The 21,292-nt window shown below is 47.9% G+C and overlaps 1 protein-coding gene across 1 annotated transcript in view; it reads right to left on the bottom strand.

Annotated features, from left to right (window-relative positions):
• Positions 1-4,015: 4,015 nt before the first annotated feature.
• Positions 4,016-21,292, bottom strand: part of nedd9 (neural precursor cell expressed, developmentally down-regulated 9) — a 36,017-nt gene continuing 18,740 nt past the window's right edge. Inside the window, exons 2-7 of the mRNA XM_061741233.1 lie at positions 20,385-20,732; positions 11,125-11,223; positions 10,899-11,042; positions 6,585-7,718; positions 5,867-5,956; positions 4,016-4,830 (exon numbers count right to left, since the gene is read on the bottom strand). Coding sequence (XP_061597217.1) covers positions 4,306-4,830; positions 5,867-5,956; positions 6,585-7,718; positions 10,899-11,042; positions 11,125-11,223; positions 20,385-20,732 — 2,340 coding nt within the window. The 3' untranslated portion in view covers positions 4,016-4,305. The remainder of the gene's footprint in view (positions 4,831-5,866; positions 5,957-6,584; positions 7,719-10,898; positions 11,043-11,124; positions 11,224-20,384; positions 20,733-21,292) is intronic.

The raw sequence follows: 21,292 nt of genomic DNA, 5'->3' as shown, positions 1-21,292 counted from the left end.
CAGACCTGCAGCAGGAACTTTAATCAGACCTGCAGCAGGAACTTTAATCAGACCTGCAGCAGGAACTTTAATCAGACCTGCAACAGGAACTTTAATCAGACCTGCAACAGCAGGAACTTTAATCAGACCTGCAGCAGGAACTTTAATCAGACCTGCAGCAGGAACTTTAATCAGACCTGCAACAGGAACTTTAATCAGACCTGCAGCAGGAACTTTAATCAGACCTGCAGCAGGAACTATCAGACCTGCAGCAGGAACTTTAATCGGACCTGCAGCAGGAACTTTTATCAGACCTGCAGCAGGAACTTTAATCAGACCTGCAGCGGGAACTTTAAACCAACCTGCAGCAGGAACTTTAATCAGACCTGCAGCAGGAACTTTAATCGGACCTGCAGCAGGAACTTTAATCAGACCTGCAGCAGGAACTTTAATCAGACCTGCAACAGGAACTTTAATCAGACCTGCAACAGGAACTTTAATCAGACCTGCAACAGGAACTTTAATCAGACCTGCAGCAGGAACTTTAATCAGACCAGCAGCAGGAACTTTAATCAGACCAGCAGCAGGAACTTTAATCAGACCTGCAACAGGAACTTTAATCAGACCTGCAGCAGGAACTTTAATCAGACCTGCAACAGGAACTTTAATCAGACCTGCAACAGGAACTTTAATCAGACCTGCAACAGCAGGAACTTTAATCAGACCAGCAGCAGGAACTTTAATCAGACCTGCAACAGGAACTTTAATCAGACCTGCAGCAGGAACTTTAATCAGACCTGCAACAGGAACTTTAATCAGACCTGCAGCAGGAACTTTAATCAGACCTGCAACGGGAACTTTAATCAGACCTGCAGCGGGAACTTTAATCAGACCTGCAGCAGGAACTTTAATCAGACCTGCAGCAGGAACTTTAATCAGACCAGCAGCAGGAACTTTAATCAGACCAGCAGCAGGAACTTTAATCAGACCTGCAGCAGGAACTTTAATCAGACCTGCAGCAGGAACTTTAATCAGACCTGCAGCAGGAACTTTAATCAGACCTGCAGCAGGAACTTTAATCAGACCTGCAGCAGGAACTTTAATCAGACCTGCAGCAGGAACTTTAATCAGACCTGCAGCAGGAACTTTAATCAGACCTCTAGCAGGAACTTTAATCAGACCTGCAGCAGGAACTTTAATCAGAACTGCAGCAGGAACTTTAATCAGACCTCTAGCAGGAACTTTAATCAGACCTCTAGCAGGAACTTTAATCAGACCTCTAGCAGGAACTTTAATCAGACCTCTAGCAGGAACTTTAATCAGACCTCTAGCAGGAACTTTAATCAGACCTCTAGCAGGAACTTTAATCAGACCTGCAGCAGGAACTTTAATCAGACCTGCAAAAGGAACTTTAACCAGACCTGCAGCAGGAACTTTAATCAGACCTGCAGCAGGAACTTTAATCAGACCTGCAAAAGGAACTTTAATCAGACCTGCAGCAGGAACTTTAATCAGACCTGCAAAAGGAACTTTAATCGGACCTGCAGCAGGAACTTTAATCAGACCTCTAGCAGGAACTTTAATCAGACCTGCAGCAGGAACTTTAATCAGACCTGCAGCAGGAACTTTGCTTTCATGGGAGGTTTTAGTTTCAGGTTGTATTTTTTTATTTCATTACATCCAGTGACCTGGTTGTTTCATTGGTCCCGGGTTCAGCCCACCGGACTCCTCTGGACCCGGGACGTCTCAGACTTTGCTGATGGATCTCAGATCTCTGGGTCTGTCGTGAAATGATGCGCCGCCGTGTCATCAGCGCTGAGCCCCGCCTCTTTATTCTCAGAGGGGCGTGGTCACTTCAGGGGCGACGTGGCGAAGCTTCGGGTCGAGGTTTCGTGGCGAAGCTTTGGGTCCAGGTTTGGTGGTGAGGGATTTGGAGGCCGGCGCTGGACTCATTCAAACTGGACGTGTCTCAAACTAAACGGCCAAGGCCACGCTCTGTAACTGTGGTGGGCGGAGCTTGAGCAGGCCAGCTGACCAATCAGACCAGATGTTGTTTTTCAGGAGGTTTAGAGACAAAAACAAGGGAAAAAACGTCTCCGGACGCCGAGAAGGAAACGAGGACGATGAGACGGATTTGATCATATTTCACGTAAAGCAACGTTAATTAGCATAATCGTAGCTTAGCATAAGCCAAGTTGTCCAGTTCTTCTTATCCAGTCCGGGTTTTTATGGGCCCAAAAACTTCATAACCTCGTTCTCACACGGCATTATGGGAAATCACATCTGAGTAGGGCTGCTTTATAAAGTTAAATGTGTGCTCTTTTGTTTGTTTAAAGGCCCGTCTTGTACAGAATTTAAATAAACGCAGCTTTCGTGGTCCGTCTTTGCCGGATCAGACCGGTTTCCGTCTGCAGCGTTCGGAGAAACGGGCCTCGCTGAGAGGAAGCTATAATTTCAGAGCCTGCAAGTGCTTTGCAGGAAATGTTTGTGGTGAGCCGCGGAAATGACAGGCTGCAGAGCTCGCTCGTCCGCTCTCTCTCTCTCTCCTTCTACCCCCCCCTGCAGTTGGTTCTGGACCCGGAGGTCCTGCAGCTCGACCCCTAGACCCTTCGACCCCCGGACGATTCCTCCCTCCGGGGCCGGCGTGCGTCCGAGCGGCAGCTCGAGGTCGTTTACGAGGCATCTGGCCGGCGCCGCTGGCGCTGCTCGGTCCAGGACTGCGTGTTCTGGCCCGGAGGACCGGTTCCAGCTGCCAGGACCGAAATAAGTCCTGCATTCACTGAGCCCTCCCCGGGTCTGCAGCCTCGGCCAGGAACCGCCCCCCCTCCCCTCGTCTGCAGCCGCAGGATTTTCAGGGACTAATGGTGCTTTTCCACTAGTTCCCACTCGGCCCAGCCCGGTTCGGTTTGGTTCTTTTCCACCAGGGGTCTAACGTGCCGAGTAGATACTTTTCTGTAACTACTCTGCTGAGGTTCTAAGCGGCTGAGTCGGCTGTATCTGACATCATCACACTACAGGACACCGATTGGTCGGGGGTTTGGAGTCAGGTATCTGAGTCAGGATGTGACATCAGAGAAAGAGCGACTCTGACGGCTTCTTGTTCATTTTATTAAACCAGCAACAGCAGCAGAAGTCTGTTTGGTGATCCAACTCTGAGGTGCAGATGTTCATAAACCTGGTGGCTGAGGAGAGAATTAAAAAGGGATCTATACGGGCGATAAGGAACGACCAGATCCACCAGGAGCTCTGTCACTTCATAGCTGCTCGGCTACCAACGGACTTTTCAACAGCGCAGAGACGAACTAAAAACATTAAAAAGCGTCGCCGCCTGAAGCTTCTCTCACTCTCATTTTTTAACTTGATATTGAACACAATTCACAGACCCAGCAGCACATCTATCATCTCCTCCAGGTTCTACATCTTTAGTGTTGTTGTCTTCTTCCTTTAGATACACAATCAAATACGTCACAGCAGCTTCACTCCAACCTCCTACTTCTGCTCCAGGTGCTGATTGTTTTGTTGTTATGCTTCACCCTCCAGACTGAGATTCTGTCAGAAGAAGAAATTGAACCGAATTTTGAGTAATATTTTATTGAGCAGGTTAGAAAGTCCTGGTGGAACCGGACCCTCCGGATCCTAGATCCATTCATCCATCAGTCCGTCCATCCATCCATCCATCTATTATCCATCCATCATCCATCATCCATCAGTCCATCCATCCATCCATCATCCATCATCCATCTATCCATCCCTTCATCCATCCATCATCCATCATTCCATCCATCCATTCATCCATCCATCATCCATCTATCAATCATCCATCCATCAGTCCATCCATTTAAACATCATCCATCCCTTCATCCATCCATCATCCATCTATTCATCCATCCATCATCCATCTATTCATCCATCCATCCATTCATCCATCCATCATCCATCTATTCATCCATCCATCCATTCATCCATCCATCATCCATCTATTCATCCATCCATCTATTCATCCATCCATCTATTCATCCATCCATCCATCCATCCATCCATCCATCCATCCATCCATCCATCCATCCATCCATCCATCCATCCACCAGCTAGTTGTGTTCAGTCCTTCACTTCGAGGTGAGCTCCACCGCGGTCGCCGTGGCGACCAGAAACAGCTGGTAAGGTGCTCGGTGCCGGGAATGCTGGGAAGAACGAGCCCACAGAGACGGCGGCGCGGCGTCTACACGCATTTATGACTTAGTATAAAACTATCTACACAAAAATAGAGCAGAAATGTACAGGACAGATATTTACATCGTACAGAAACGTCCGGTGCGGTCGCCGCGGTTACGACGCCGCCATCAGCCGTAGCTGCTCCTTGAAGCGCTGCGCGTGGTGCGACAGCTCGGTGACCCGGTCCACCATGGCCTGCACGGCGGCCGTGTTGGGGTAGCCCAGCGCCGCCGCCTTGGTGGCCGCCACCACCGTCTTCAGCAGGTCGCACAGCACGTTGCTGGCGTTCATGACGCGGTTGGCCACGTCGGCGGCGGCGGCCTGCCGCGACAGCGTGTCCCCGATGAACACCAGCTTGTGCGCGCTGAGGATCACGAACTTGCTGTGCGCCACGAAGATGCGGGGGGGCTGGCCCGCCGCCACGCAGCCGAAGAAGGCGTCCACGGCGCTGAGGAGGGTGGAGAAGTGCTGCCCGCACTGCTCGGAGTAGAACCCCAGCAGCTGCCGGTCCCGGGCGCTGACCTGAGCGCTAACTTGGGCGCCGGACAGGTCGCAGGGCGAGGCAGAGGCGACCCACCGCGACACGTCGTTCTCCACCGGCTTGATCACCTCCTGCTCCAGCTGCTTGAACTGGTTGATCTGTGGGGGGGGGGGGGGTCGGTTATAATAATAATAACAATAATAATACCTTTATTTATAAGCACTTCTCAAAAACAAGTCATAAAGTGCTTTACATGCAATTAAAAACAGGAAACAAACAATTAGTACAATATTAAGACACAATTGAGAGATAATAAAAACAGACAAATAATACAATCAGTTAAACGCAAATCTAAAATAGTGAGTTTTTAAAAGTGACTTGAAGCTAGCTTCATACGAGCCTTAAAAGTAATAAGTACAATTTTTAAATCCACTCTAAAACGGACTGGGAGCCAGTGAAGGGACTTTAAAATTGGTGTGTGGTTAGTAGGGGGGTAACCGGGCCGGTCCCGGTACACCTGGACCAGAGCCGGCCCAAGGTTTAAGCAAACTAAGCGGTTGCTTAGGGCCCCGTGACCACTAGGGGGCCCCCAAGAGTTTAAATAAATAAAATAAAAAACATTTTTTTCTTATTTTGCACTTCGAGAAAAAAGTCTAAATGTCGAAAAAAAAGTCAAAATGTCGAGGTTAATGTTGAAATACAATTCCGAGAAAAAAGTCAAAATTTCGTGAATAAAGTCAAAATTTCGAGAAAAAAGTCAATGTTGAGATTAATGTTGAAATACAATTTCGAGAAAAAAGTTGCACGTACGTACGTACTCAATAGTATGCACTATCCATACTCATTCTGGAGAATATATTAGTATGGATTGATGGACACTAGTTAAACAGAAACTTCCCACAATGCAATGCAGCGGTGTTTGGTTGCTAAATGCTGCGAAATGTCGAGATTATTGTTGAAATACAATTTCAAGAATAAAGTTGAAATTCCATTAATAAAGTAAAAATTTTGTAAATAAAATCGAAATTTCGAGAATAAAGTTGAAATACATTTCGAAGTGCATAATGAAAAAAAAAATCTCCCTCCTCTAAAATATTATTTTTATTTTTCTCCTGCCCGGCCCTAATACTCTTCCGTATTTTTTACGAGTGCAAACCATAAAAGAAACAAACAGCAAACCTGGACGACCCTCACCTGCTCCTGGCCCAGCTGGACCTGGTTCTGCTTGATGATGTTCTCCTTCTCCAGAAGCTCCTTCTGCTGCCGCTCAAAGTCCTCCTTACCCTGCGGGGGGACAAAACCAGGTTCAGTTCGGCCTCCGGAACCAGCGGCGACTAGGAATGGGCGATATTTTACCGTTCACGATATACCGTCAAAAAAAATTCCTCACGATAAGAATTTGTCATCTCACGGTAAAAAGGATAAATTCCCGTTGATGACGTTTTTGGAAGGAAGGAAGGAAGGAAGGAAGGAAGGAAGGAAGGAAGGAAGGAAGGAAGGAAGGAAGGAAGGAAGGAAGGAAGGAAGGAAGGAAATGAGCCAGAAAGAAAGAAAGAAAGAAAGAAAGAAAGAAAGAAAGAAAGAAAGAAAGAAAGAAAGAAAGAAAGAAAGAAAGAAAGAAAGAAAGAAAGAAAGAAAGAAAGAAAGAAAGAAAGAAAGAAAGAATCAATCAATTCAATTTAATTGGTGTAGTTTAGTAGTATTTAGTATTCTTTTAGAGCAGTGTTTTGGGGGCTCCACAGACTGAATGTGGTGATAGATTTCTAGTTACAAAGATGGAGTTGAATTGGTATTTTTTTTATCGTCATTTTTATCATTATCGGGATAAATGCCAGAAATTATCGTGATACCTTTTTTAGTCCATACCGCCCATCCCTAGCGGCGACCCCGCAGAGCGGCGGGCCGGACGTACCTGCAGGTGCACGTAGTCGTAGTCCTCCATCCAGCTCTTCACGCACTTCTCGCTGTGGTTCATGTTGTCCTTGTCCTGGCCGGACAAGGGGACGGGGAAGGGCTTGGTGGGCGCGCCGTAGCCGTCACCATAGCCGTCGCCGTAGCCGTCGCAGTCCGACGGCGGCGACGCCAGCCGCCCGATCAGGTGCTCCTCGGGCCCGGCCCGGACGGGGAAGGGCCCGTCCGGGTGCGTCCTCCGGAACAGCAGCTCGGCGCTGCCGCACACGGTGGAGACGAGCTGCTTGGCGTCGTCGGGGACGGTCCGCGACACCATGACGGCACGGTCCAGGTCGTCGCTCTTGTGGCTCTGGCCGGCGCGCGCCAGCAGGTTCAGGCTCCAGCCGCAGCCCTCCAGGTTCTGGTGCACCTGCAGCAGGATCTGCTGCGAGTCCTCCAGGCGGCCCAGCTGCCGCCGCAGCTTGTTGTGCAGGCCGGCGTCCGACAGCGAGGTGGCGTTGGCGGCGGCGCCGCGGCCGAAGACGATCAGGTCGCCCAGGGCGGCCCGGACCCGGTCCAGCAGCGCGCGCAGGTCGTTGGCGTGGCGCTCCATGAAGGGGAACGTCCTCCAGTGGGGGGACGCCGCCATGCAGAGCAGCGCCGCCACGGCGGCCTCGGCCGCCTGCTGCAGGCGCGCTAGCCGCTGCAGCGCCGCGTCCAGGTCCAGCGCCAGCCGGACCTCGGACCCGGTGGAGGACGAGGACGTGGACATGCTGCTGCGCGTGCTGCCGGTGCTGGAGAAGGACAGGCGGTTGACGCCGTCCACCAGGTCCGCCAGGGGCCGGGGCTCCTGCGCCGGGACGTCGTAGATGCCGCCGCCGCCGTCGCGGTCGGCCGGCGAGGTCCGGAGCGGCGCGCCGCGCGGGAAGTCGTACACGTCCTGCTGAGGCCCCGCCCCCGAGGGCAGGGTGGGCGGGGGGACGTCGTAGATGCCCTCGGGGGGGGCGGGGAGGGCGTAGTGGGACGGGGGGGCGGGCTTGGCCAGGCAGGGGGGCGGGACGTCGTAGATCCCCTCCTGCTTCTGCTTCAGCGACTGGGGGAAGTCGTAGTTCCCCTCCTGGGGGGCGGCGGCTCTGCAGGGGGGGACGGAGTAGACCTGGGGGGAGAGCAGCGGTAGAGGGTTGAGACTTCATTCATCCATTCATTCATCCATCCAACTATTCATCCGCTCATTTATTCATCCATCTTTCCATCAGATTAAGGTGAAACCTTCCCAGCACTGCGATCCCTCAACAACAACAAATCCAACAATAACATTAGCACTAGCTATCATCGGCTGCCTAGCTAGCTGGTAGCTAGCTCATTCGTAAACTTTTCAAATACATCTACCACACAATAATGTGATAGATACGGAAGAGTATTAGAGCCAGGCAGGAGAAAAACATTTTAGAGGATAATTTTTTTTCCACTTTGCATTTCGAGAATAATGTTGAAGTATAATTTTGAGAAAAAAGTCGAAATGTATTTCAACTTTATTCTCGAAATTTCGATTTTATTTATAAAATTTCGACTTTATTAATGGAATTTCAACTTTATTCTTGAAATTGTATTGCAACAATAATCTCGACATTTCGCAGCACTTAGCAACCAAACACCGCTGCATTGCATTGTGGGAAGTTTCCGCTTAGCTAGTGTCCATCAATCCATACTAATACATTTCTCCAGAATGAGTATGGATAGCTATTGAGTACGTACGTAGGCACTAATGTTTCTGACGCACTAAAAAATCTCACATACTCTTTTTGCTACTCACTAGGACGGAAGAATGCAATTTCGGACACAGCTACTGAAAACGGCGGCCTGCGAGTGATTTCCATCGGCCCCAGAATGCACTGCAGCGGCCCGGACTGTAATTAGGAGCGACGCAAATAACAGGTCGGGAATAGTCCAGGTTATTATGGGCTGGACGGGGGGAGCCGGGTCCGGCCGGGCCGGTGAAACCCGAGAGTCTTGGGAAGCAGCAGCAATAGCTCGGACCTGGAACCAGACTCTCTGGTTCTGGTGAGGCTCATCTGGCAGCACAAGCTCTAATTTCCAGGAGCCACAAGAATTTCATAAACATGTCGTCCAGGGTTTCGAACAGACGGTTAGAAACACGAGCAGCTCGGACTTCTCCTTCCTCCACCAGGATCAAGGAGACAGATCTGATCCAGACCTGCAGGTCCTCTGGAGCAGTGGTCCCCAACCCTCGGGCCACGGCCCGGTACCGGGCCGTGGGTTGTTTGGTACCGGCCGCACAGAAAGAAAAAATTATTTCTGTAGCATCCCCGACTGATGATGGTTGACTCTTAAACTGATGCTTCACAATGTTTTTATTCCTTGGATGTGAATACACTGCAAACACACCATACGAGCTATAAAGGAATAAAATAAAATAAAATAGAGTTTCTACATTCATATAAGTTTCATTTAACTTAAATACAGACCGACACAGCTGCTCGCTCGGTCGGTAATAAAGCTACCGTTAACCGCAACCAAACTCAAGCTGGGCATAAATACGGCATAAAACTTTGCAAAGAAAACAAATCCTTATCAGACAGGTGCTTTTTGTGTCAGTTAGGCACCACTTTAACATTCCCAACACTCTTTTCTTTCTACTGCCGTTAAATTTTTACCTTGAAAGTCCGAAGCGCCGGATGTTTACAAGGTCTCGGTGAGACCCCTTCAAAATAAAAGCACTAAATATCGGTCTCCTTAAAGGGATTGTGACATGAAAAACACATTTTTCTTGATTTTTTGTGTTTTGTTGGGTGTCTTGACATCAATTACACCCAAAAAACAACGAACTTTTAACATTCAGTGTATTGTGTGCTTTCTGGGATTTTCCGCATAACTATGCAAAAACGGCGCATCTGGTTTGGTGGCGGGTCGTGACGTCAGGGCCAGCTAAATCACCGCCCCCTCCACCCAGCTCCCTGCCTCCTCTCCTCTCCAGCGCACCATAAAGGCTGATTTATGGTTCCGCGTTACACCGACGCAGAGCCTACGGCGTAAGGTTACGCGGCAACGCGCACCGTACGCTGAACCCTACGGCGTAGGCTCTGCGTCGATTTAACGCGGAACCATAAATCAGGCTTAACACGAAGCTGTTTAGAGCCTCTTCTGTTCTCATCAGCGGAGGAAAACTGCTAAGAAGACCCGCGGCCACTGACTGGACTTAAGATAAGGGGACACTGCTGCTTGCATGCGTTTATTTTTATGATTGTTTGCTGTGGTTCGCCGTGCTGCTTTTCCGTGCATGCTTCGCCTGTCGCTCCCGGCTCTCTCCGACGCCGCTGTGAGCGTATGGCTGGAGGAGGAGGAGGTTTGGAGGAGGAGCGGCGCAATGATTGACAGGAAAGGGGGGAAAGGAAGCGTTTTTCACGGCGCAAAAAAACACTGTCATAAAAAGCCAGGAATGGAGTACTAGAGTGAAGTTTTTCTTGTTACACCCTTTTAGACACATTTGAGGGATGTTGGCCAAGACTTTTAATAGTGTTAAAAGCATTTTAAAAATGATGTCACAATACCTTTAAGAAAAAAAATCTTCTTAAGTGTATTTTTTTTCTTAAGTTCAGTCTTAAGAAGAAAAAAGAGAAGAAGTCATATTCTCCAAAAAAGTATTTTCTCAACTTTCTTCTTAAGTTTCTTCTTAAGAAAAAACTTAAGAATAAATGGTATTCTTGAAATAAAAGTTCTCAAATTTGTTCTTGACTTTTTTCTTAACTTTAAGACAACCTTGACCTGTCTTAAGATTTCTTCTGTGAAAAGGTAAGACTCTAATATCACCTTTTTCAACACATTTTAGACAAGTTTAGACTAGTAGGTCATAGTTTGAGGATAAACTTTGTAATTAATTACACAAAGAGCCTGTTAACTGTTTGTTAGCATGTTAGTTAGCGTGGTAGTTAATTATTATTAATTTTCCCCTATAGTATTTTTTTTCGCACATTAATCTCATCCACCATTACCTTGAAAAGTTCCTGCATCTCTTTTTCTCCTTCTCCATGTTTAGTGAGTGACTGACGGTTAAGACGCAAACTACGTGTATAAATGTTGTTTGTTGGCGCGTGCAATGCAATGACATATTTTAAGAAGTTCTAAAGTAGGAAAAATAAGAATAAAAATAAGAAATTTGTAAGAAATGACAGTTCTTCAGACGGTTCTTAAGAAAATATTGAGGAATTGCACTTAAGAACTTTCTTATGAACTTCTTATTTTAGATCTTAAGACATTTCTTAAGATTGTTCTTAAGAACATATTGGTGAATCCAGCCCCTGATCTACAGTCGTCTCACCCCTTGTGAAGACGGCGGGACGTCGTAGATTCCTTGCGTCTTGAGGTCCAGTTGGGACGGGGGGACGTCGTAGACCCCCTGGTTCTGGTTCCGGGCCCCGCCCTGCTGGCCGGGGAACCCCTGGCCCGGCGGGACATCGTAGACCTGCAGAAGAAGAGGAAGAACCCGTCAACATGACCCGGCCTCAGAGTGACGGGGGTTCTGAGAGACCCGGACCCGGACCTACCCCCTCGGACCGGCTGGGCGGGACGTCGTACAGGTCCTGCTGGTGGTGCTGGCCCGGACTGTAGCTGTAGGACTGGCCCACCCGGGTCGGCGTCACCACCTGGAGGGACAGACGGACGGTGAGACCAGTGGTCCATGTGGACTAGGGATGTCCCGATACCCTTTTTTTCACACGAGTACGAGTATTTTAATTTGTGTACTCGACGATACCGAGTACTGATCCGATACTTCTACCACAAAAATAACTAGGCTAAAAATGCAATGAAAAATGCAATGAATTGGAAGACAGGTTTTATTTGCAACAGAAAGCAGGGCTTTCCTCCGCGCTTTAGTCTCATCGCAGGTAAATCAACTGAGCAGGTGCGGTGCTTCACCTGAAGCCGTCCGTGTGAAACAACATAAACAATCAAATAGAATTTTAAAAAATAGGCTAAATGAAATTATGTTACACACCCTTGTACAGTAGGTGGCGGTATGCACCTTAAAGTTGGTTGTGATCCGCCAATAAAACAGAGAAGAAGAAGAAGAACATAAACAATCCCATTGTTAGCGACGTGGTGCGTGGTGATGGGAGGAGAGTGGTGCCCGTGCGTGAAACTGGCAGTGCCGTTTCAGGCAAGATAGTGACAATTAATGCAGCGGGGTGTCAGCAGTGTGGACATATTTCAAAATAAGGGACGACGACAAAAGCAAGACAGACTGAGGGCTGTCGGCGCGGCTAATGCGGTTAACCAGCTAACGCGGCTAACCGGAATGTAACAATGGGATTGTTTATGTTGTACTGTGAGTTACGTGGAGTGTTTAATAAAGTTCCCTGTGAGTAAGGGTAATACTCAACCGTCCAGTTTGTATAATTAAGGAATATAGAACAAACTGAAACACGGAACAGCTGCAGGCTGCAGACTGACCCGGGGAGCCGCGGGGCGCCTCAACATCTCCCCCTAGCGGCGCTAACCAGTAACTACAACAACCATGAAGTATCGGTGTGTGGTATCCGAGAATTTTTGCGAGTGCGAGTATATGAGGGCAGTATCGGCCCCGATACCGATACCAGTATCGGTATCGGAGCATCCCTAATGTGGACCTCCGCCAACGGTCCAGAACCAGAACCAGGACCAGGAAGAGAAGAAATAAAGATGAAACATTTAGATGGAACAGCAGCACGACGTGGTCCGGCTGAGACCTGGGACCGGTTCTGGTTTAGGGCTGCGGGCCTGGACCAGCGAGGGGACATCAGCCGGACCATATTGCTGTTGCTATGGCAGCGCGGTGTGTAGCGCGGTGTGTAGTCGTGTGTAGTTGTGTGTGTAGATGTGTGTTGCTATGGAGGTGTGTAGTTGTGGGTTGCTGTAGTGGTGTGTAGTCATCTGTAGCTACGGCGATGTGTAGTTGTGTGTTGCTGTGGCGGTGTGTAATTATGTGTAGTTGTGTGTAGCTACGGTGGTGTGTAGTAGTGTGTGTAAATGTGTGTAGTTGTGTTGCTATGGAGGTGTGTAGTTGTGTACCCCCCCCCCCTCAAACTAACGGTGGATGAACCTCCATCTCCTCAGTTGCTGAGTCTGAGAAGTTGCTGCCCCCCCCCCCCATAAACCCCCTCTTCGTCTTGTTAATTTTTTATCACACCTTCCTCTCTTCCTTCAGCGCTACCAACCCCCCCCCCCCCCCCCGTCAGCCCCCCCAGGTTTAATAACCAGCCCAGCTGCGCGGCGGCGTAGCTCCTCGCTGCGTCAGGCAGACGGAGGAATGCCAGGAATGTCTTCCTACCCCCCCCACCAGGGTTCATTAGCAGGACTCACTTCCTGGCAGCGGTCCGGGCCACGCCCCCCCGGGGGGGGGGGTAACTGAGCACGAGCAGTAGCAGCCGTGACCTCGGGGTGGGATTAATGGTGGTGAAGACGGCCCGTTAGCTGAGATTTATGGGTAAAGGGGGGGGTTAGCTGGTGCTTGACGGAGGCCCGTATGCTTACATTACCCAGAAGCCCTGTCTCGTGTCACTTAAAAAACTAAAACTGGAGTATAACTTACTGTATATGCCTGCACTTTATTTTGTTTTAGTCCCTCACTGTGGTGTTATGTGTCTGTTATTTATTTATTTATATGTGAAAATAATATACTGAATGCGGACACTTTTACCACTGTGACAAATTCCCATGTGTTTAACACAAATGGCAAATAAAAGTAATCTGAATCTGAATGTATATACATTACCCAGAAGCCCCGTCTGCTTATACCACCCCGGCGATGTTAGCAGCCGATCACGCGCCTCGTTTAGCGTGTTTACATCTCTGCATCTCTGCAGATAAGACGTGTTTACTACTCGGTCACAGCTTGTTGCCACGGACGACGACCTCTGGGGGCGAGGGCGGTGATGTCATCACTTTACTGTTCCAGGAATGTCTGCGGCTTCTTAAAATAAGATCTGAAACCGACTTAGCGGCCGCCGCGGTGCTGCATCTGGTCGCCATGGATACGGATCCAGCCACGGAAACCAAAAACGGCGTTAGTACCGTCAAAGATCCTCTATACAGAAGATAGCGCATTACCGTTACTGTCAATGGTATGAAATGGTATACACTTCCTGTCTCCTAAGTGGGCGTGGCCGCCCCCTCCCCACATCGTTTTGGAAAATAAAACACTAGATACAGTACAACTTTCTTCCAAAAATACTTAAATAAACCTCATTGTACTTTTCTGTCTATACTTTTTACCTATCCTAAGTTCCTAAGTCACTTTTGTACAGACTCACCCGGCACTTTAAAACCTCATTTTGTACATTTCCGGTCTACATTTTATTTTACTGTTTATACTTTTTATTGTTTATACATTTAATTTTATTTTATCTCTTATATATTTGTTTTTATATTTGTATTGTGTTGCACCAATCCCCAAAACAAATTCCTCGTGTGAAAACTTGGCAATAAACCCTTTTCTGATTCTGATTCTGATTCTGATAATAAAAATAACAGTATTATTAAGCAAAGAAGCAAGTTTTATTTTAGTTTTAAACTTAATTTTATCCAATGGGAAAACGATGAGAGCCAAATCTCGCGAGAGTGTGTTGCTCAGACAGAGACAGGTCTCAAACAAAGTTCATTTTCTCCTAATCTGCCGGTCTGAAAATTTCCATTTTGGTGTCAGAATGTTCAGAAGGTTTGTGGCTTTTGAAAAATGGGTCCCATATTTACTTAGGTTACTATTGGGCAAAGGAATTGGTAATAATCTGTGCTCACGTTCACTTTTCCCATAGGACTCAATAGACCTGCTGTTAGTCTCCTAAAGGGGCGGGGCAGTCACGTGACAAAGATACAGGAAACCGAACCGTAGTGGGCTGTCTCGTTTATTGAACGTCTCTGGTACCGTTTAGCTCCGCTGTAAAGTTCCTAGTGGTCCGTAGGGGACCTGCAGGTCTGGACGGCGGTTCTGGGACACCTTTGTGAGGACATGTAGAAGATGGACCGTGCTGGGCTCCACCCCTCCGTCTCCAGACCCCGCCCCCTCGCGTTTCCACGGCAACCCCAGCCATCAGCTCCACCGATTCTCCTCTAATCCCGTCTGCCCAATCACGCCGCGGCGTCCCCTGCAGCTCCACCACCCACCCCCCCAGCCCCGTTACAGTGCTGAACTAATTAACGCAGGTAATTAAGTCCCGACTCCCAGGGGGCCGTGCGGCTAAACCCAAACAGACAGCGGGCTTAACGCGGAGCGAGAGAACAGAACAAGAAGAAGAAGAGAACAGGGCGGCTTTGGCTCTGATCCGGATCATCGCTCATCAAAGCAGCGTTTTAATCCCCAACCGCCGATTTCTGGAAACGTCTCCGACATTAACCAATCAGAGAACAGGGATGAACCTGTGAGTAAGCTCCGCCCCCTTAGTTACCGTTGCCGACCAGTGGGCGTGTCCTAACCAGCTGCTGTCGATGAACCGTGGTTGGTCAGGACCAAAACCCCCACAACAAACCCCGCCCCCTTTCTGCAACCGTCCGGTGACATCACCGCTGACGTCACCGGTGATGTCACCAGTGATGTCACCGGCCGCTTGTCCAGCTTTTCTTACATCGTCTATGTTGTTATTTTTACACGAGGAAGGAAGGAAGACAGCGCCGATCCGGACGGACGAGGGACCGAAAAATCAATTTTCCGATTCTCAATCGATTCTTTTTTGTTGGACAGGAGAATAACTAGTGCCATGTTTTTGCCTTTAAATATGTTTAAAGGTATGAAAACATTAAAGTTTTCAGTTATAATTGCATAAATTGTCTATATTTCTTTTCTTTATATACTGTCTTGGGGTTACATTTGCAAAATGCTAAAATTCTCAAAAATGGGAAAAAATAAAACCGATTTCATCCGTCTCTGTTTCCTCCCTGGATCTGTTTGGTAAATCTGCCCCACGATGTTTCTGAAAGCAGTTCTATCAGCATTCTGGGAGCTGATTGGTCCTTACAGCATCATTAGCTGACAATACTTGCTGTTTAATCTCAATATTATACTAGTATTAATATGTTGCAGAACTACAGTCATATCATTCATGCAACAGCTCAAAAAACAGTTTTAATAACACCAACCCAAATCAATATCGGAATCAAATTGGATCGAATCAAAGCGAGATAATCGATTCTGAATCTTAAGAATCGGAATCGAATCAATTCTTGACATTTGAATCGATCCCCAACCCTAATCAGCAGTTGGACTCAAAGACCTGAACCTGAACCTGCGACCCGTTTCCCGTCTGCCGGTCAGTCCGGTCGTTGTCGGGATATTTCGAACCGCCCGAGTCGTTGCTGGTCGACTTTGTTTTCTGTGAAACTGAATCTGTCGCATTTATTTACGACCGCAGAACGAGAGAACCGCCGCCCCCCCATCGCTTTCTCTGCTTTTAATTTTCCAGAGGAGAAAGTCCTCCGACTGATTTATGAGTCGGGTCGGGTCCCGGAGGCCGGACGATCCATCAGAGACGTGGCGGCGTGGAGCCGCCGGGGAAGCTGGTCGCCGTGGACGACGCCCCCCTCGCGGCTCGCGGAGCACTTCCTGTTTTCATTAAAGGGGACCTATTATGAAAAACACGTTTTTTCTTGCTTTAACATATATAAAGTGGTCTCCCCTCAGCCTGCCAACTCAGAGAAGGAGGAAAGCAACCAAATTCTGCAGTGTCTGTACAGCCGCCCGGATGAGCCATCCAGTCTGATGTGGCTTCCACGAGCCGTTCAGATTCTGCTCCCGTCGTTACGTAACGAACGGTAGCGATGCGTGAAACCACGCCTACAACTAACTCTGGCCGGAACAACAACAAATCCGCCGGCCGGAGCTTAGGCTACGCCATTTTCTACGCATCATTCAGGCAGCCAATCAGCACAGAGCCTCATTATCATAGCCTCCCCGCCCACTCAGAATCCCGCATAGATAATGAGGATAGAGAATGGGAAGATAAAGACATGGTTTAGAGGCTGAATTTCTAATTTATTTAGCAAAAACAATCAAAAGCTTGTTTTTAAGACATTCAAGGCCTGTTTAAAATAGGTATTAGATGCCATAATAGGTCTCCTTTAAGGCCCGTAGTTGTGCCGGTAGGCCTTTACAGCACCGGCGAGCCGAGCGGGTCGGGTCGAAGGACCCGGCAGGAAATGCCCAAACAAGGAGCGAGGAGGAGGAGATGAAGGCGGATGTTTGACCTCTGACCCCTGCCCGTGCTTGAGTGGCGTGACCTCGGTGTGACCTCCGAGTCGGAGCAGGAAGCGGCGAAGTGACGACAGAGACGCCGTTCAGAGACGGAGGGAACCAGAGATGCAGGACGGGCCTCGGAGGATGAAAGGAGGCGCTCTGTGTGGCGGAGAGGGGGGGTTGGGGGGGGCGAGGCCATCCGAGGACACGGCGCTCGGCCGTGGGCGGGGGCCACAGGAAGGCTCCAGGAAGCCTCCGTCTCGATTACTGTTTTGGGGGATTCAGAACCACGTGGACGCAGAAACCAACGACCCGCGGCGCCGAAGACCCGGGAATCGGAGCCCCCAGGAACTTCACCGGTACCGGGACCCGTGATGGGCCTCGATCCGTCTCCACGACGACAGGACTCCATAACCGGAGCCTGGTTAATATCTCGGGCCTGTTGGTGCCCGCAGTGATTGACAGGTAACCCCCTGCTCACCTGGAGGCCCCGCCTCCTCCCGGATCCCCCTCTAAGCCCCCGGCGCCTGAGGCCTGTTTACCTTTTCAGAAACACACCTGAGCTGCATTTCTGTGAGAACAGAACCCCTCGAGACGACCAGAGGTGTCAAAAGTATTCACATTCATTACTCAGGTAGAAGTATAGATACTAGAGTTTAAAAATACTCCTGTAGAAGTTGAAGTATCAACTCAAGTTTTACTCAAGTAAAAGTATAAAAGTACTGGTTTCAAAACTACTTAAAGTATAAAAGTAAAAGTAATGTAAGGGGGAAAAAAGCCATGAAGGACAAAAGCCATTGAAAATGAATGCATCTTAGTATAATGTAAATATATTAAAGAACCATATATGTGTACTATTGAGCATTAACATGTGTTTCAGAGAGCAGGAGATATGATGACTAGTTTCCTATAAGTATTGTAATGGTGCAAAAAGTCAAACTTCAGAGGCATGTTATCATTTATCCTAACCTTTATTGGAATGTACATCCAAGTTTAGTAGCAGGAATCTGAGGGAACGGATGTAAGAACAAAACTGGACAAGAACATCTGAAACAACCACAACCAAATTCACTCTATCCGGATGGAGCAATTTAACTGGATAGTTTTTTTTAAAGGCCGAAATGAAATAGAGTAACGAGGCTGTTTTTAAAATGTAAGGAGTAAAAAGTACAGATAATTGCATGAAAATTAGTAAATGTCGTCTGAAAAATAATTACTCCAGTGAAGTATAGATAACCAAAATTTCTACTTAAGTAAGGTGACGAAGTATTTGTACTTCGTTACTTGACACCTCTGGAGACGACTGATTACAGCGTCTCCGGGAGGCGGATCCGGTTCTGATCCGGAGGAACGCTGCTCCACCTTCTGTTGACTTTATTTATTTATTAATCGTAAGTAATAAACCCGGTTGAGGCTGCGTTCGGACGTTAAGGAGCTCCGGGCCTCATCGGCGTTGGTTCGGTTGCTAAGCAACAGGTCCACTAGGATGTCCAGCCGGTTCTTCTTCTTCTCATCGTTTTCTAGTCTCGACTCAGTCCCGCCCCCCCCCCCAGGACTCTCGGGGGTACTGCACCGCTTGCTTCGTGGTTGTGAGCAGCCGTAATCCGTCTGTTAGGCTCTTAGCTGAAGTATTCAAACTCTTTTAAATCAACAAGTTCTTCCGTATAAACAGTTGTTGCAGCTGTTTCCAGGGAAACCCGCGTCTGACAGGATAAATACAGCCAGCCAGGGCATCATGGTCCGGCTGGCTGCTTGGGGGGTGTATATAAATATAGACGTCCCATAAATCTCTCCGGTTAGTGGCTCCGACAGCCTCCGAGGTTCAGTTCCACCGAGACCCAAAGAAAACCCCAGAACCGGGACACGTCCAGGTAAGACAACGGGTTGCTGGGTAAACGTTCACGGCTTAGGCCATTTTATCTATTTTTATCTATTATCTACTAGTGTTTACAGTAAACTTGTTCAGTTTCTTTTTTACTGTATCATTTTTATTTTTTATTTTTCATACTTATAATTTATCTTTATCGTTTATTTAGTCTGAGTTCATGTTGTCCAACTTTGAGCTGCTGTAACACCCGAATTTCCCCTCTGGGGATCAATAAATCTTATCTTATCTTATCTTATAAATATCCTATTTTCTTCCAGCCACTTAAAAAGTGTGTTTTTTTTCTCTCTTCTTCCTGTTTTTAAGACAGCTGATTTTTTTATGGTTACTGACTCGAAACGCGTCTAAAGTAGCGTTGTTTCTGTCAGCCTGTGTCAGTTTTAGTTTTAGTCTTTGGGTCCAGCTATCATTTTAGTTTTTATTAGTTTTAGTCACGTTCATTCTCCTTTTAGTCGATCAAGTTTCAGTCGACTAAAAGTCTGAGCATTTTAGTCTGATTTTAGTCAGAATTGTCCATTTTAGTCTAGTTTTAGTCAAAGATTGTATTTAGCCAAACCCATTTTACAATTCAAACAAGGTTATATTATTATTATATTATTATGACCTTATAGACTCAAGAATACATTCATTCCAGATACAGAAGACTCTCATTTGAGTTTACAACACATTTATTTTTCCACATTTCTCCCCATCTTTTTCTTTTTCAACGACACATTGGGTTTTCTTTTCCACGTCTATGTAGGAAAGTGGATCCAAAGATCTAAAGACTAAACTGGTTTAAAGACTAAACCAGAGGAAACTCCTGAAAACATGGACATTAAGGATCTTTGGTAGAACATTTCGTCTCGTTTTGGCCAACGAAAATGAAGACACATTTTAGCAGAGTTTTTATTTTGTATTCTACATTTTAGTCTGGTTTTTATTCCTCTACGATATTGCATTATATATTTAATTATCGTTATCGTCACATGACCAGCATTTTCGTTGCGTCTCGTTTTCCTCAGGTGATAAAAGTTCGTTGACGACGATATTTAGTCATAATTTTCGTTGACGAAAGCAACTTTACTCCTAACGAGTCTGTTACGTGGAAACAGTTTTGAATATGAATCTTTAAGAAACGCCAAGACAACCGTAGTCCCACAAGGACCAGTTCTGGGGCTTCTCGCTCCTGTTCCAGACTCTCCATCATCTTGAGGTCTCTTGTCACAGCTTATGCAGATGATACCCAGATCTACGTTGAACTCTCATGATTAGGATCCTTTTTTATTTTGTAATCTACATTTTAGTGTGGTTTTTATTCCTCTACGATATTGCATTATATATTTAATCATCGTTATCGTCACATGACCAGCATTTCCGTTTTCCTCAGGTGATAAAGGTTCGTTGACGACGATATTTAGTCATAATTTTCATTGACGAAAGCAACTTAAGTCTAAAGTAACAAAAGTTTAGTCCTTAGCGCCTCTAAACGACCTCAGCAGCGGGTTTCACGGATAAGCTCTTCCTCAACATCCTGGTCCCCTCCCTCTCCATTGCTCTTATGAGACGTTCACAGCTGTTTCCCCCCGGTACAGAGTGTACCGGAACCATCGCAGCTCAGAGCCGATGAAAACAACAAATCTGGCAGCAGAAAACCAACGTCGGTTACGTCGGTGGTCCGTTACCATGGAAACCCTTCAGCAAACCCCTCCCTTCTGGACCCGCCCCCCCCCGCTCACCTTGCTGGGGCCGTTCTCCGCTGCCAGGCCGCTTCGGGGCGGGACCTGGTACACGTCCTGCGCCGGGGGCACCTGGTAGATGCCCTGCTGCTGCTGGGAGGGGGGAACCTGGTAGATGCCCCCGGCGGCGCTGGCGCCGGCCGACGGCTGGGCCTCGAACAGCGGCCCGATCAGCAGCTTGAGGCGGTTGCCGGGGGCGATGCCCTGCCGGCCGTGCAGCGAGCACAGCCACCAGCCCTCCAGCCCCCCCGTGTTCTGCTCGATGACGGTCAGGATGTCGCCCCGGCGGAAGGCCAGCTCCTCGGGCGACTCGGGCACGTTGTCGTACAGCGCCTTCGCCATCAGGTTCTGAGGAGACAAGCGGCAGAAGCATCAGAGGCAGCTCTCAGCCCCCCCGCCCCTGCAGCCTGTCAGGGTCGGGAGTAATCCCCCGGAGATAAGTAGGGCATGCTGGGAAATGGCTGCGTGCTGCGAGGAGAGAGGATTGATAGCATCTGTAAAATAATCCCCTCTACTGGCTCTTTCACATCTTTTCGTTTAAACCACTTCATCATCGCGGCCCGAGTACGAGGCGACCAATTACAGATCAGAACCCCCCAACCGAGCAACTGATATATCCATAATACGAAAGAATCTGTTGGTTCCCTACGATTGAAGAATGAAAAATGCACAAAATCCACACTGAAATAAGCTGAAACTCTGATTTGAGCTTCAACAGAATCATTAAAAATAAACTGGTGAATCAGTTGGTACGCTGGAAACGTTGTAAAGTACCGTTTCCATGGTAACAGAGACTAAAAATCAACGTCTCAGGTGTCTAAAGGGTTAAAAGTCCCTCTGCTGGTTGGTACCATGGTGTCCACTAGGGATGGGCGGTATGGACTAAAACATTTATCACGATAATTTCT

This window comes from Cololabis saira, chromosome 15, assembly GCF_033807715.1.
Source record: "Cololabis saira isolate AMF1-May2022 chromosome 15, fColSai1.1, whole genome shotgun sequence".
In the NCBI taxonomy this organism is placed as follows: Eukaryota; Metazoa; Chordata; class Actinopteri; order Beloniformes; family Belonidae; genus Cololabis; species Cololabis saira.
This window is presented reverse-complemented; position numbering and strand designations above follow the sequence as displayed.